Source organism: Trifolium pratense, linkage group LG3 (genome assembly GCF_020283565.1).
Source record: "Trifolium pratense cultivar HEN17-A07 linkage group LG3, ARS_RC_1.1, whole genome shotgun sequence".
Lineage (NCBI taxonomy): Eukaryota > Viridiplantae > Streptophyta > Magnoliopsida > Fabales > Fabaceae > Trifolium > Trifolium pratense.
In genome coordinates, this window is record NC_060061.1 from 42642636 (window position 1) to 42659307 (window position 16672).

At 31.3% G+C, this 16672-nt stretch overlaps 1 protein-coding gene across 1 annotated transcript; it reads left to right on the plus strand.

Annotated features, from left to right (window-relative positions):
- The first annotated feature begins 9008 nt into the window (after positions 1-9008).
- Positions 9009-10177, plus strand: LOC123915147 (F-box/LRR-repeat protein At3g48880-like). Its single transcript, XM_045966296.1, has 2 exons — positions 9009-9367; positions 9631-10177. The coding sequence occupies exons 1-2, from the start codon at positions 9009-9011 to the stop codon at positions 10175-10177; spliced, it is 906 nt and encodes a 301-aa protein (XP_045822252.1).
- Positions 10178-16672: the final 6495 nt, after the last annotated feature.

Sequence of the window (16672 nt, forward strand, 5' to 3'; positions counted from 1 at the left end):
TAATTATAATGTTTTATCATTTGTATCCTTATAAAAACTAAAAAAATTCATTAAATTTTGTTATTGTTAATAAAATAAACGTAAAAATAACTTAACTTATCAATATTTATTAATTCTTAATCTATGTACAAAATTCTAAAAGGATCAGAAATAAATTTGGGATCGGAGAAGTTTTTTAATATTGATGTTAAGCTTGACATTTCAAAGGTTAACAAATAAAAAAAAACTAGGCATTTCAAATTCACCATTAGATGCGGGGTTGGTGGCTTTATTGGTGGATATTATATATCTACGTACGACGTACGACAAAAAAAAAAAAAATTAATTTTGGCGTTGAGGTGGGTTCTTCTATTTACCATCTCCTCCAAAGGTAAATCTCAACTCAATTTCTAACATCTTTCTGCATTAATTATATATTATATATAGATATTAAAATTTAGTATTTTTGTTTTTGGTTAGATTTTAAAATTTAGTCTTGAAAGAACACATATGTTTAACAAAATATTGATATTAAAATTTTAATAAAATTGTCACCATAAACTTAACACAGTTGATACAGACATTGCATTTTATGTGCAAAGTCGGATTTAAACCTTGAACATACACTGTATATCTCAGTTTGTAATACAGAGTGAGCCACGGGTACCAAAACTGCAGCTAAATCATTGTCCTTTTCGTTTTTGCCTTTGAATGGACATGAATTCATATGCACTTAGACTAGACGATAAATGTCCCCAATGTTGTTGTCCAATCATTTAATTTTTCTAATGTTATGTTTTTATTTAATATTTTTTTAATAAGAGAAGGGGTTACCCCAATAAATAAGGCCAAAAAAAGCTAACAAAGAAACCAAGAAGCCTCCTGAAAGGGGTGGCCAGATTTTATCAGCTAAGATAGCCCAAGAACAAGAAGAAAACCAAAAAACTATGGAGTAAACGTTAGATAAGAGAAAACCAAAAAACGAGAATAATATTGGTTTTATAATTCAAACATTGTAGTTAACGGTTAGTTAGTTGTTAGTTGTTAAGTACAGTTACACTTGTGTTAGCTAGCTAGTTTGCTATGTACAGTTGTAATTCGTTAGTTTTGTTTTATCTTAGGTAGTTATCTTGTATTTGAAGCAAAAATCTCTTGTATATAAACTACTAGGCCATTTGTGAAACAATAAGATTTTTTACTCTTTTTCTTTAATCAATTTCTGCTTATTCAATAATTCATATTCTCTCATTGTTCATTCTTCATTTTCGTTCATTCTTTGTTCATAGTGGTTAAGTAATTAACCCCAACAAATATTGCAACATTATTTTACCTTCGTCCCTAATTATAAGACTCCATTGAAAAATTGTGGATATTAAGAAAGTGAATTGTGACTTTAAATTTGTTGACAATTGGTATTGTTTTTACAATTGGGTCATGCTAACCGGTGTCTTTTAAGAAAGATAATTAGTTCTTGTTTTTCTAAAGTATTTATTATAGATTGTAGAAAAATATGCAATTTAATAGGAGTATGTTGGTAAAAAATAATTAATGCCCTTGAAAATTTGAAAGATGTCTTATAAAAAGGAACAAAAAAAAATGTAAAGAATGTCTTATATTTAGGGACAAATGTAGTAATGAGAATGAGAAAATTATTAACTATTAAAATAACCAAATAAAGTGGCTAGAATTTTTATTAGAATGAACAAAGTTTGACTTGTCAAAAGCTTACAAGACACTATGTCTACTAACTTAAAAATTCAATAACATAAGTTATATTATCGTACACTTTCCTTCAAACTCTCAATATGTCATATATGTTGATTCATCGTGAGTTTGAAGGAAAATGTTAGACAATAGAATTTATGTTATTGGGTTTTTAGTTTAGTTATCCATTAAGCTTTTCACAATCAAGTTTTGCTCATTCTATAATATAAAGTAAACTCTAGCCTCCTTTCTTTGGTTATTTCAATTGTTAACATATATCATAACTGGATTAAAGATTGCAATGTGGACAGTTGACTAGACTCATGCTAGACGTGAGAGTGAGTATTAAATATGTAGTTGTATTGTTAAAGTTTTTGGAAGTTTCATATTGTTTAGGGGAATTTCCGAACTATTAAATATTAAATATATAGATATGTAAGGACAACCCACCCTTCATCTAAAATTGAAAACACATGTCTTAATCCTTCCCCAAAATATTTCTTGCACTAAAATGAAAATCCACAAACTAAGACATGTCTTAATCTCCACTCTTATCATTTTTCACATAATAACCTCTCGATGATTGAGAAGCCAAGTTTGGTCATCATATATACTACCAAAATTCTACTATACAGACCTCCAAACACTAGAATCCAACCGACAGTTCCTAAGAATGTGCATTACATATTGGTTTAGAAGATATGCACGGTCTGTGTAAATTAACATTATACTGACAACCAATAAAAATGCTTCAATTTTCCATATCGACATATAAAGAAATTGTGGGGTTAAGTCGCGATGTTGTGGCGATTTTTTTATGATAGAGTGAAATTAGTCCCGTTATAACATTATTTCTTCAGTAAAGATCGTCGTCTCTTGCATAATAGTGATATTTGTAATATTTATTAGTGCCAACTTTTTCATATATGAATAATATTGAACCAAGTGTGGACCCATAGAGTATCACTCCGGACTTACAGATTATTGGTTCTTGGAGTGACGCAATGACAGACTCGGATTACATTCAAGATCCCCCATCTTGGTGTGGTACGACTTCTTCCAACTTCACTGCTTCTGATGTTGTTTTAAATCCCCGTGTTGCTCATGACTTAGAGATTTTAAGAGCTTGGAAGGATAATGAGGTCCTCGTAGAAATTATAAAAAAAAAAAACATGTGTATTAATATAGGAGTAGAGATATAGGTCCTCGTAAAAATTATAAAAAAAATAAACACTTGATAACGCCGTGATTTTTTTATCGTAGGGAGAATATTATATAGTTCGCATATTGATTTAAAAGCATGGACTAAAATTTGTGAAGAAAAATATTTGGGGTTATGAAAAAAATAGGTAATATTTAAGTAGAAATATTATTCCCCATAGAAATTATAAAAAAATAAATAAAAAAATAGGCATGCGATTAATATATGAGTAGAAATATAGATCCCCGCAGAAATTATAAAAAAAAGTAGGCATGCATATTAATATATGAGTAGAAATATAGGTAGTCCATAGAAATTTTAAAAAATAAAAATAAATAGGCATGCGTATTAATATATGAGTAGTAAAATAGGTCAGCGTAGAAATTATTATAAAAAGTTGACACTTTGTATTTATATGAGTAGAAATATAGATCCACGTGGAATTTATCAAAAGACATATATATTAATATATGAGTAGAAATATACATAAATTATAAAAGATAGACGCTTGTACAAATAATATATGAATATATAAATATAGGTCACACATAAATTATCAAAAAATAGTCAACCTTACTAATATATAATATAAGTCTCATAGAAATAACCAAAACAATTAGGTCATTGCATCAAATAGATCAAAATAAATATAAGTCTCATAGAAACTATCATAAATAGACAATCGTATAATTAATATATGAGTAAAAATATAGGTCTCATATAAATAGATATAAAAATAATGTGTAATAGAGTATAATGATTATAATAATATTATTTTAATAAAATGTAGTATATATGAAAAGACTTAAATATCCCTCAATTTAATAATGTGTCAAAATTTTAAAAAATGGAAAAAGAATAAAAATAGAAAAATGATAGAAAAGTAAAATCACAAGTATCTTCCTTTAATAGATTTCATAGAAGTCAAAGTTTTTGCGTCCACTATTTCCATTTTACTTTATTTGAACCAAAGTGTGGAATTTACTCTTCTTTCTTTTTGCGTCAAAAATTCTTAGATATTTCAGGGATAGGAATAACAATTAGACCGGATGAATATTCACAAAAATACTTACAAGAAATTGTGTATGGATGTGGTTACTTTAGTATCAACCCACTCTATACCCCTATAATATATATTTATTATTATATAAAAATATATGTATATCAAGTAAAAATACAACACTATTAAATTATTATACACTTTTAACCAAAAAAAAAATTTATAAATTATATATATATAGGGGAGGGATCAAATTACACCGGTGTAACATTTAAGTAATGTTACACCGCTCAATAACGCTTTAACGAATATAAATTTTACAAAATCCTCCGTTGGATTGAAAGCTTATATCGTATAGATCATATATGTTGAATTGTATAAAAATCTAAAATTGTTTGATATGTTTTTGAGATAGATCAAGATTAACGGTATTCAATAAAAACGCATAAACCATTAATCTTCATCGGTCTCAATAACATATCAAACGATTTTAGATTTTTGTAAAATTCAACATGGATGATCTATACGATATAATCTTTCAATCCAACGGTGAATTTTGTAAAATTTGAATTCGTTAAAGCGTTATTGAGCGGTGTAACATTACTCAAATGTTATACACTAGTGTAATTTGATCCCTCCCCATATATATATATATATATATATATATATATATATATATATATATATATATATATATAAATTAATTACATATGAACAAAAGGTATACGGACAACAAGCCCTCGAACTCGAAAGCATCCTAGAACAGTCATACCACGAACTGGAGTCCACCTTCCAATGATTACATAAAGCTCGATGTGGATGCTCACCCTTTAAGCGATGGTCGTTGGGGTTTAGGGTTTATATGAGGGATGGAATTAACGTTGGAGCTACGACGAAGATGGTTCGGTGTTCTGATGATATGTTAACGACAGAAGCCACGGGACTCAATGTAGCAGGGCAATTGATGCAATGTTGTAGTTCTTATGAGTTGGCTGCATTTTAAAGGTAAAACAACTTGTGCAAGAACAAGATGTGCAGATGCAACATGTTGAAAAAGATGTGTCAGACATCTTATTAAGGGGGAGATACATGTACGTGCAACATGTTGAACAGGATGTCCCAAACAATGGTGTAGGACATCTTGCCCCTGTACAGCAGGCTGAAGAACATAAAAGATTATCCAAAGCGCGATTCTCTCCAAAGTTTGTTACAAGCGCGAATTCAAGATTTCCAGCTGTTTAATGGTGAGATAATAGAAGTTTGTTATCAAACCTATGTGTTAGATATGATTGGGGATCATAACTAACTTTGATAAAGGATGAGATTAAATCTTTTATCTAATGAATTAGTTTTTTAAACAAAGATTGTTTTAAAACTGAATCATATGAGCTTGCATCTCACGATCTCTATAATCAAGAGGAGATGCAGAAAGATTAACTCGAATCTTTTATCTTATGAAGCAAGTTTAAAGAAAAGTTTGTTTTTAAACCAAAACCCCTATTAGCGTGCATCTCAAACAAATCAAAAGGAGGAGCATGCCTATAAATAGAGACTCAAGCATACGTTTTCAAGCACTGCAATAACTGAAGATTATGAGTTAAAGACCTTGTACCCACTGTGCAAGGATTATACCAGCCTCTAAAGCTTAGGTGTCAAGGTTTAGTTGTTAGGTTGTTGTTGAATGTTTATTCAACATTATTTGTAAACGACAAAGAAGAAGATCCATCACTTATGATAGTGGGGTGAGAGGAAGGTAAGCAGTAACTCATATCTAGGAGAGTAGACTCTTAGGTAGAAAGTCATTGGGTAGTTTTAGTAGTAGGCTTTGAATAAAGGTGAAATCTGGCACGTAGTGAACAGATGCTACGCAAGATGCTATAAATCGATAAATAGCAGTAAAGTAAATAACACATATCGTTTGTTAACTCAGTTCAGTGCAACGTCACCTACTCTAGGGGATACAAATCCAAGCATGAATCCACTATAATAGCTCTAGTTCAAAGCCCTCGACCAACACCCGATACTTGACTTATCGCCTAGACATTACACGTGCAATCCTACCTAGGACCTCCTAGATATGAGACCCCCGTCCCAATTCCTTCTAACAGCACTTACTGTGTTGCTGTCAACTTTATAACGATCAAAGATGGAGACACCCTCCTAAGAAACTAGACTTCACTCTCGCTTAAAAGGTCTTGAGTGAAACACACAAACTAACTCCGTACTTCAAAGCTTAGGAGTAGTCCACAATTAAAACCCAAGACACAGTCCTAAACTTGCATCAAAGTGACACAAGAAAGGCTCACAATTAACAAAAAACTCTAAACCCTAAAACTCACACTTTAGGTAGAACACGTTTTAGATTACATGAGAAAAATAGGTCTGAGTCTTCATGTATTTATAGTCTTCAATTGTCTTGATGTGCAAGCTAGGTTTTCAGACACACACAACTGGAGAAATTGCGGTCAGCCCTAGATTGTTTTAAAAATAAAACAATATTTGATTTAATACAAAAATATATCACGTTATATTTTTGTTTCAAATAAAACACATAAACCGCATTTCAGAAACTTGGACAGCAAGACTTCAAATAAACAGCTGGAATCTTCATTGGCCAGCTCACAAGATTTACTTCAAAATAATTCTTCAACAAAGATTTACTCCAAAAAACTATTTGATGCATTCCAAAAATATTGAGTCATATTTTTGGAGTAAATAAAATAAACAAGCCGCCTTTAGAGACTTGTGGGACAAGGCACGTCTTGGCTTGTTAGATAAGCACAAAATTATATCTGAAACAAATCTTCCAAAAATAGGATATAAAAATTAGCGCGCTTCAGGTCAGCATTAATGTTGTACTCACATGCTATAACATCTTGTCTAGCATCTGGCTAGAGTTGGTTTTTGCAAAATGTAGTCAATCACAAAAACCCAACAAAAGGGTTTATTCATATAAGACCGGTAGGATAAGAATTACTAATAGTGAATTTCCTTTCCTGGATTGGTATCCCCAACCCAGAGTAGGTGTGGTTTGCACTGAACTGGGTTAACAATTACTTGTGTCGTTTATTGTTTTCAGTATTTACTTCAGTATTATTAAGTTGATCTTGCGATCCAGTTGTCAAACAAATTGTCTGAGACATCTGACAATCTACACAGTTGTCCCAGACATCGTGTAAGACATTTGTCCTGCCGAAAACAGAATTTTTAAATGTTTCGACGAAAGTTATATATTCCTAGATTGTATTGGGGAAGTTTAGCTATACATTGTGGGGATTATTTGGACAAAAACCCTATAGCTTCAATTAACAGGGGAAGACGTTTAAGGAATAAGGTTGCTCGTGAGTTGAAGTATGGCTAAATATTGTTAATTCAGAGTTTAGTCGGGAAGTAAGTAAAGTATGGCTAAATATTTATATAAACAAATTTTAATATAATATGATAAATTAATAATGAAATATAAACTTTTTTGGTTACATAATAATGAAATATAATTCATTTAAAGTTTTTTTTAATATATCATTTCTCGTTTTCAAACTATCTTTACTTTGTGGTCAAAGAAAAATTATCTTTTATGTTTTTTATAATGTTCTTTTTTACTCAAAACATTTTTTTTTTGTTTTTTTACACAAAACTATCTTATTATTTATTGAGTTGAGATCCTCTCCATTTTTATGGTAGTTGACTAAAAAGCTAGTTCAGTGCACCAAATCAACATGTCATACCACCTTAGTAAACACTACAAATGGCATGTAATTAATGATTTAAATATACTTTTGCACTTATATTATATGGAAAGAAACAAAAATATCAAGTCTTATATATTTTAATTTGAGGTCTTTTTGCTTCTCTATATATTTCAATCACTGTCTGAGACTGATTGAAATCAAGAGCCTTCATTAGGATCTAAAACTGAGAGGTATGTTTATAATTTCTTTAAAATTAATACTACGTACATGTCTTCTTATACATTTTATTAATGTGTAATGAAATCCTCCCTCTATCTATTGTGAATTTTAAGTTCATTGTTGTCTAATTATCGTTTTTGTTTTTCGTTAGATCTAATATTTGCATTAGGGGTATTGTTGTCACACCTCATATTTACATAGGATCTTCTAATTTTTTATTTTCAAAGTGTTCATTACCAGTGGCGGAGCCATAAATTCTTAATAGTGGGGGCATTAAATACATAAATTTTTAGCATAAAATATATATACTCTCAAATTTTAATTTTTTTTATATATGGACCCAATTTTATAATTTCATATTCATTAAATGCTTAAGGATTAAAAGTTGATGAGTGTTCTGAACTTTACTTTCTTTTGACAAAAAATTTCATAGCTTATTATTAGATTTTTTTTTTACCAAATTAAAACTATGTTCAAATCATACACACATGCACTATATATATAGATCTCGCATCATATTCAATAATCTCAATTAAGCAATATCAAACTCTAACAATGAAGTTTTCATTTTTCTAAAAAAAAAAATAGAAGTTTTCACAATTAACACAAACTCAAGGACAATTATTATTAAAATAATGATAGTCTCTAAGATGCTAGATTTAAACGTGTATAGTACAAAATTAGGGACTAATTTGTTGGTTTTTTAAATATGGATCATATTTTTAGTGAGAATTAAGAAAGCAAATTTATAATTGTCTTTTATATGTAACATGTGTGTTATCTATAATGAGTTAAATTGAGGTTACTTTCAATTTGTGATAGATTAATGTGGGAAGATTCTATCATTTTGACCCATGTAATGTTAGCGAAGTTTAATTTATCCCCCATTGACCATGTCACGTCATTATTTATGTGAAATCTTAATTAATTCAACATATTCTATGAGGGGGTAAATGACAGAATCTTCACAGTACATGGGGTAATCGGAAAATATATATATATTATAGGGGATAAACCAAAATTCGCGCACATTGCAGGGGTAAACATCTATTAACCCTATTATTATAAGTTCAACTATAATTGATCCATTTTTGTTTGATTTAGTTTTTTAGCTTGAATATCCATGATATATTCTCAATTAGTTATAATTTATTAAAACCTTTATGTGAAACATTTAATGTCTTCATATAATAACTCATGCAGGAAACATTGAAACATGAAGAAAATTATTTCGGGTAACAAATATTCAAATGATCACCTAATCTATGAGATTTTGGTAATAATCTTTACAACCCTTAGTGTTGTAGACCTTGCAATAGCTTCTATGGTTTGCAAATCATGGAACTTAGCAAGTCGTTCCCCTAAACTATGGAAAAAGCTTGATTTAAGTATATTGAGCTTAAAAGGAATGAATGAACCATTGAGACCATTTGCTTGGATGGACCAATATTCAAGTCAAAAAATAACTCAATTCCTGAAGTATACTTCAAGTTTGAGTGGTGGAACCATAAGTTGCATAATATTTAATTATAATGTCTACTTGAGAGATATGCACTTAATCTCGATTGCTGAAAGGTAATATTTTTAACTTATTATTCTGTGTTTTTTATGATTGTGGTTGAATCTTTTTTTTGTACTTGGAAAATATTTAACTTTATTGTTGTAAGGGTTGAAATATCTTTTGTACTCTTCTTAATATATTTTACTTAATTCTAAAAAACAAAAAACATGTAATATAGTATTGAAATTAATTGTATTTTTTTATAACTTATACGCACCATGCACCATGGTTCATATTAGAATTTTCCTGTTAAGTATATATGTTCTTTAATGTGCAGGACTCCAAATCTAAAAAGGTTAGTTCTTCCTATATCCGGAAACATATCAAAAATTGGAATAGAAACCGCATTGAGATCATGGAGAGGTCTCAAATCCATTACAATCACCTCAATGGTCCATTATATTAACTTGTTTGATGCGATTGAAAAATATTGCACGAACATTGTTTGCTTAAAGTTCACATATTGTTTTGAACAAGATCATGCTAAATCGTTGGTTAAATACACTCCTAACCTAAAGGTTTTGAGTATTCGGAGCATGAGGGTAAACATGAGAGGTTTATGTTATGTGCTTAATAATTTGGAACATTTGAAAGTGGTTAATTTACGCCATAGTATTATATTGGACAAATTCGATGATGAACTTCGTATATATTCAATATTTGATGTATTAAGTCGTGTCAATATCTCTTGTAAGATTATTGTTTGTCAAAGAAGATCATGCCTTAGATGCAAGAATGAGAATATGAGAAATTCTAGAAGACTATCGAATGGGTCCTTGGAGGAAATTTGGCGTGAAGATGAGATTATATGTCTTGCACATTAATTCTATTAAATTATGTTGAATATTGCATGAACCTTATAATTTTTCAACCATTAATAATACTTTCCTTTTCTTATTGTTGGCAATGTTTCATAAATATTGTGCTCATTTTGAACTGGAATCGTGTTTGGAAACATTGTATGGCTTGTAGTTGTTTGGTTAGGGTCGTGTTAACATATGTCTTTGTGTTTTAAGGCAACATATGTTAAGGTAACTAAATATAGAAGTTTTGCATAAAATATTGAATACACAATTTTTCAAGAATTTTTTCTATAGTTGCTCCCTTCAAGAGAGAGCAATTAAATTTGGGTCTAGGCTTTCAAATGATTTTTTTTTCTAGACAATTTTATTAATCTGAGAGTTTTTCTTACAAAAAAAAGGCTTATGCTAGAAGCTTAGATAGTAAATAGGGATGTTTGCAAGTCTTTGAAGATTAGTAGTTTGGAGGATGATCCTCAAGATTAGTAGTTTCTCTAGCCATAATGTGTTTGTTTGAATTAATTAATGTGTCACTCCAATAACTATATGGTAGTCGGAGCAAGCAAAGTTCTATACATCTATTAGGGAAGAGCTTTTTCGTAAGAAAATTTAAACAGAAGTATTGCAAGAATATATCTTCACCTTTATAGAAATAATTTTTGTTTAGTCTTTATTTATGTTATGGCCGAACTATAAATATTTCATCCATCATGCTACACTTTTAATTATCAATGCATTAAAAAAATAGCGTTCCATTTTCCTATTTGTTTTTTTTTTTCAACAAGCTAAATTAACTCCTCCAAATTGGCATGAGAGAGAATAAACATGAGAAATTAATGAGGAGCACACTCTCAGGTCCCAAACCAATACCACCAAACCAACCAAGTGGTTCATTTTCATATTTGTTACTAATACCAATGTTATTAAAACATGACCTCACCCGCCGGTTCAACCGGTTCACACGAGAACCAAACCTAGCACCAGTTCGAACATATGTGCAAAACCAAAAATCTTGGAAATTGCTAAAATACCGCTGCAAAAAGATATGATCATGTACGAATCGGGAAAACCGGTGAACCGGTCCCCGTTATGGTTAACCATCCTTGAGTCAAATAAATTAAGAAATCAAAAAATATTTAAAAAAATGGTAATATTATTTTATATATATATATATATATAATATAATTTATAGATAATAAAAAATTGAGTCGAACATTAATTTTGACAAAAAATAGAGTCAAATATATACAGTGTCGCACATATTATTTGTATTACCTCCAATTTTAAATAAAAAAGTTAAATTAATAAAAATTAATATATTATATATTTTGATATTCAAATTTAAATAATATTTTTATAAAAAAATAATTCAAATAATATAACTAGGGATGGCAACGGGTAGAGTCGGGTGCGGGTTTTACATTTCCCAAACCTGCATCCGAAACCACCACCCGAACCCGAACTCAAACCCAAATGTTGTTCGGGTGGAAAAACAAAACTCACACCCACACCTATTGGGTAAAACTCGAACCCGCAGCAAGAACACGCAAAATTAATTACCTTCCCGAATTCTCAATTGTTTAGCGGTTTCTAGTGCAAGCAATTCTCAATTGTTTAACGGTTTCTTCAAACTTTTCATCCTTTTTGGTGTAGCACTCAAAAATGCTACACTATCCCGAATTTTTTCTACCTCATCCTTAGGTAATTTAACATCTAATCGGGTGTGGTTTCGGGTTTTGGGTGCTGGTGTAAGTGATGTCAAACCCGGACCCGTGGTATCGGGTTTCGTGGCTTTTGCCCATTAAATCGGGTTCAAGTTCGAGTGGACCCGCGGGTACGGGCTTACCTACCATCCCTAAATATTATAATAATAATAATAATAATAATAATAATAATAATAATAATAATAATAATAAAGTAAAAAGAATAACATCATATTCTGACCAAAAAACCTGCTGCCAAGCAGAGAAAGGAATAAGATGTTCTCGCACATTACACACGCAATTAAAAAAAGAACTTGAATTTTTTTTGTCCTTTTTAAATTATTTATTTATATATTTTTTTCAAGCTTTTTTTCATTTCATTTTTACTTTTAATTTTTATGTAGCTCTCTTCTTCTGACAAGTCTTCATATTCACTTTCCTTTTCATTTCTGAAACTCAACTCAAAAGTTGTTTCTTTTCTGTTCTATTTTTCTCTTCCATTCCTCAAAGAAAATCTTTTCCATCGTGGCACGATGGCTTGTCATCGTGGCACGATGATGACTTTAAAAATACGCAGAAAATTCTGAGAAGATCTTCCATCGCACCATGATAGGATCCATCATGGCCACGATGAGGCGAAAATACATGTCATCGTGGCCACGATGGGTGCGCAGAAAAAGCCCAAACCCAGCTAAAAAACTATAAATAGAGTCTCCTTCCTCCACTATTTTCATTCATAAATATTGAGACATGTTCAATATTCACTCTAGAGTAGGAGAACTCTAAGGAGAAGGCAATGAGGCCAAGGAACTCCAAGGCAAACAAGGTTCCTTTCTTTCTGCTTGTGTAATTTATTTTCATCCATCATGCTACACTTTTAATTATCAATGCATTAAAAAAATAGTGTTTCATTTTCCTATTTATTTTGTTTCATCTGCAAAATATAAGTATTTGACATAATAGTACAAGATAAATGTTTAAGGTATTGAATTTTTTTATCTTGTACTTTGGTGGACAAAATATTATTTTGATATTTTAGACAAGTTGTACAAAGAACAAAAAGTTCTCCTGTGGTCTAATGAGGAACAAACATTTCAATTTTTTGTCAGGTCTTCCAATTTATCAAGTCTAAGAACAGTTTTAAAATTAAATAGGTAATTACAGTTATCTTATGCGGTCTTTATTTTTAGTAGATCAAACACACGCTAGAGTATATACTTCACAATTTCGATCAAAATTGACCGAAAATTACTTTTTAGGCCCCCTTATGTTACTCTAAGGCCCCGAACGTGACAAAAATGCCTTTACAAAGTGTTTGGGTTTTATGTACCGAAATGTGGTTAATTTCAATAGAAATAACAATTTCGGTAGGTAACGGAAAAAAACACTAAGGTTCGGTAACCATATGCCGAAAATGCTTAATTTTGCATGGTTTTGGGTTCTACATACCAAACCTGTAAAATTTATGCCATTTTGGTTAGTGCGAACCAAGCCTGTAATACTTCGGTTTGTAGAAACCAAAACCAGAAAAAACATGAACTCAATTATATATTCCTACACTTGGTACACATATTATTTGTAGAAATTATTTGGTTTGTTCTCGAATGAACCACACCTTCAGTTGCTCCGAACTCCAAGTTTCTCTCAATGGTGCTAAGACTGAATCCCACCATATTCAAATATACTTCTGTCAAATTTTACGGCATCTATATGCACCCACTTTCCTGTTAAATTTTCTTCGCTGCAATATACTTCTGCCCAAAATCATTTCTTGCTTTTCGTTTTATCTGAGTTCGTTTGAAGGAAGCGTCTAATGGATTCGTGTGTCTGAATCGTGTTGCTTTTACTGAATCGCATTTGAAACGAATGAACTGGCTTTTCTGTGTTTATTATTATAACTTATAACAGAGGCATTCGGTTTCAGCCGAATCTTAGCGTTTTCGGTTTTTATATACCAAAATTAAGCGGTTTTGGGTTCTACACCCGGAATTCAAGTTATTGAGGGGCCTGAGGCCAAATCCAGGGATATTTTGAGATTTTTGGGGGACTGAGGCAATCTTAAGAGGCCTAAAGAGCAAGAAAATTGCTTTTTTCGCCCCCCATGTTCCTCTTAAACCCCCCAAAAATCCTAAAATAACCTTGAATTTGGGGGGTTAAGGAAGCTATGGATCCTAGGATCCGAAATATATTATGTGTGGTTCGTGGGATCCGAAACAAGCCAATTATAGATGGGAACACGTTTTGGGGGGGGGGGGGGGGGGGGGGGGGCGAAAATTGTGCTTATACGTTGGTTTGGAGTCTACAATCCAAAATCAATTATGTTCGGATTCTGCGAACCGAAATGGTCACGAAAATCACAGGTTTGGATCCTGCGAACCGAAATGGTCACGAAAATCACAGGTTTGGATCATGCGAACCGAAATAGTCACGAAAATCATAGGTTTGGATCCTGCGAACCGAAATGGTCACTAAAATTACAGGTTTGGAGTGTACAGTCCAAAATCAAGTTTTCTGCAGAATTTTTTTACAGTTTTACAGGCCAACATTATGCATGTTCGGAATTTGCTCTTTTGCGGGTTCAACTACATTAGGTTGTGCAATGTCGGGTTCATCGATGTTCGGTTTCATTTCAAACGGAGGTTCGGCCATCACAATAAATTTCAAAATTTTAAAAAGCTGTCCAGTTTGGCATGTGGGATCCGAAATGGGTTCGGATTGTATGAGCCAAACGCGACTGCGATCATAAAACCATGAAAATTGAAAAAATTAACGGTTTAAAGTGCTTATTACCTCTTGTATGACTCCGATTGAGTATTGCGCCCCTCTTTGAGTGAATAAACGTTGCTTTCAAGTCTCTGATACGCCAAAAAAATCGCCCTAGCTCCAAAGCTCCCAATTGAGTGTCCAAGTGGTTATGAAAGTGCAACTTCTGAAATATAGGCTATATAGACTCTATTCGGATCCTACACACCGAATATGAGCGTTTCCGGTTGGTAGAATCCGAAATGATGCAAAATTTTAAAAATCAAAGCATTTCGGATTGTACAGTCCAAAATCAAGTTTTCCTGGGCAAATCATCAACGATGTACAAGGCAGGCATAGCCAGCCAATGGCTTGTTTAAACTGGTTTCGGATTGTATGGTCCATATCAAACAAGTTTCGGCTTCCATACTCCAAAACCGTTAAAAATAAGGACATTCGGATTGTACAATCCAAACCTAGGTTTTCCTGGGCAAAACATCACGTACAAGGCAGACATAACCAGCCAATTGCTTGTTTAAACTGATTTCGGATTGTATGGACCATAACAAACAAATTTCGGATTCTAGAGTCCAAACGCATTTATAGGGTCAAAATGGTCACTTTGGGGGGGCCTTGGAGGAAACAATGGGGGGGAAAAAAGCAATTTTCAAAGAGCAATTTTCAAATTGACCACTAGTACTGGGTGTTGGCCTAGCCCACGGACAACCATCTCGAAACTTTGGGCTTGTTGGACTGGTAGCCCATTTTAATTGGCTTCTGTAGGTCTCAGCAAATAGTTTCCTTTTAAAACTCCACGTGAGAGTGAACTTTAATTAGTTACTCTGCAAAAAAGTCGTAATTAGTTGTTCCTAATTATTAATTGGAACCCTAAGCTTTTAAATAATTTGGAATTGAGTTCATGCTTACTGACAAGTTCAAGACCTAACGACTCATTTGGACAGGGCTGATTTTTTGAGTTTATGAAAATAATTTATGCAAATATATAAATTTTTATGTTGATTAATATATTTTTATTAACAAAAAAATGTATCTTTATAAGTTATTTTCTTATAAATTACCTTGAAAAAAAACTGATAATAATACATAAAATTTTATTTATTTGTTTGAGATGTTTCGCATAAACTTAAAAATAAGGCAACTCAAACGGACCATTAGTTGCAATTATATAAAACTAAGGACGAATGTCACTAACAATAAATTGGTCCAAGTGTTAGAGTCTTGATTTTTTTAAATATGTGATCAGAGTTTGATTTCTGACTCATTTGTATGAATATTATAGTAAAAAAATACCATGAATGTTGAGAGCCTCTATTCTTTATAGTTGTTTTGCTATCATATGCATCATATAATGCCTAAAAAAATATCTATGCACCTTAATTTAATTTCTCCTACTTTTCCATGCATATGGCATTGACATTGAATCAATTTATAATGGTCAAATGTAGACAATTATTTTCATTGCAGTTCATAGTTAGTCTGCTTCGAGGAGTGAGTAATGACGCCCCACTTTGACAATTTTTTTCTTTTTTGTTGATAAGTACCCCACTTTTTGACAGTTGATAACAATAGGAAATAATCTTAGAATATTTTATTTTTTATTTAATTAATTAATAAGAGGAAATAATTAAGTAATCGTAATTTGTTAACACTAATCAACATTCAGCAGCGTGTATGTATGGATAGCATAGCGTGTGAGAGTTGTTGAATAAATAAACTAAATTTTAATGAATACTTCCTTTGGTACTTACTCCTATATGAGAAATTTTACCTCTTTAAGTTTAATGAAAAACTAATATATTTGGACCATATTAAAATTTAGTGAGAGTAAAAATCAATTTTACTTTTAAATTTTTCAATAAACTTTGAAATTAAATTTTATTTTATAAGAAAATATTAGAGAGTGTCCACAAATCTCAACTCAACTGATAAAAATGTCAAAATTATTAAGTCGGACATCAAAGACCATGGTTCGAACACTAAATTCTTTATTTTGCTTATGTAAATTTTCAATAACTTACCATTTTATCTATATAAAAAATAAAAAAAATTAAAA

Excerpts from the sequence above, each read along its gene's own strand:
- LOC123915147 (XM_045966296.1), top strand. The coding sequence starts at position 9,009 with ATGAAGAAAATTATTTCGGGTAACAAATATTCAAATGATCACCTAATC. Across the intron at positions 9,368-9,630 it reads TTAATCTCGATTGCTGAAAG|GACTCCAAATCTAAAAAGGT; the intron begins GTAATATTTTTA and ends TTTAATGTGCAG.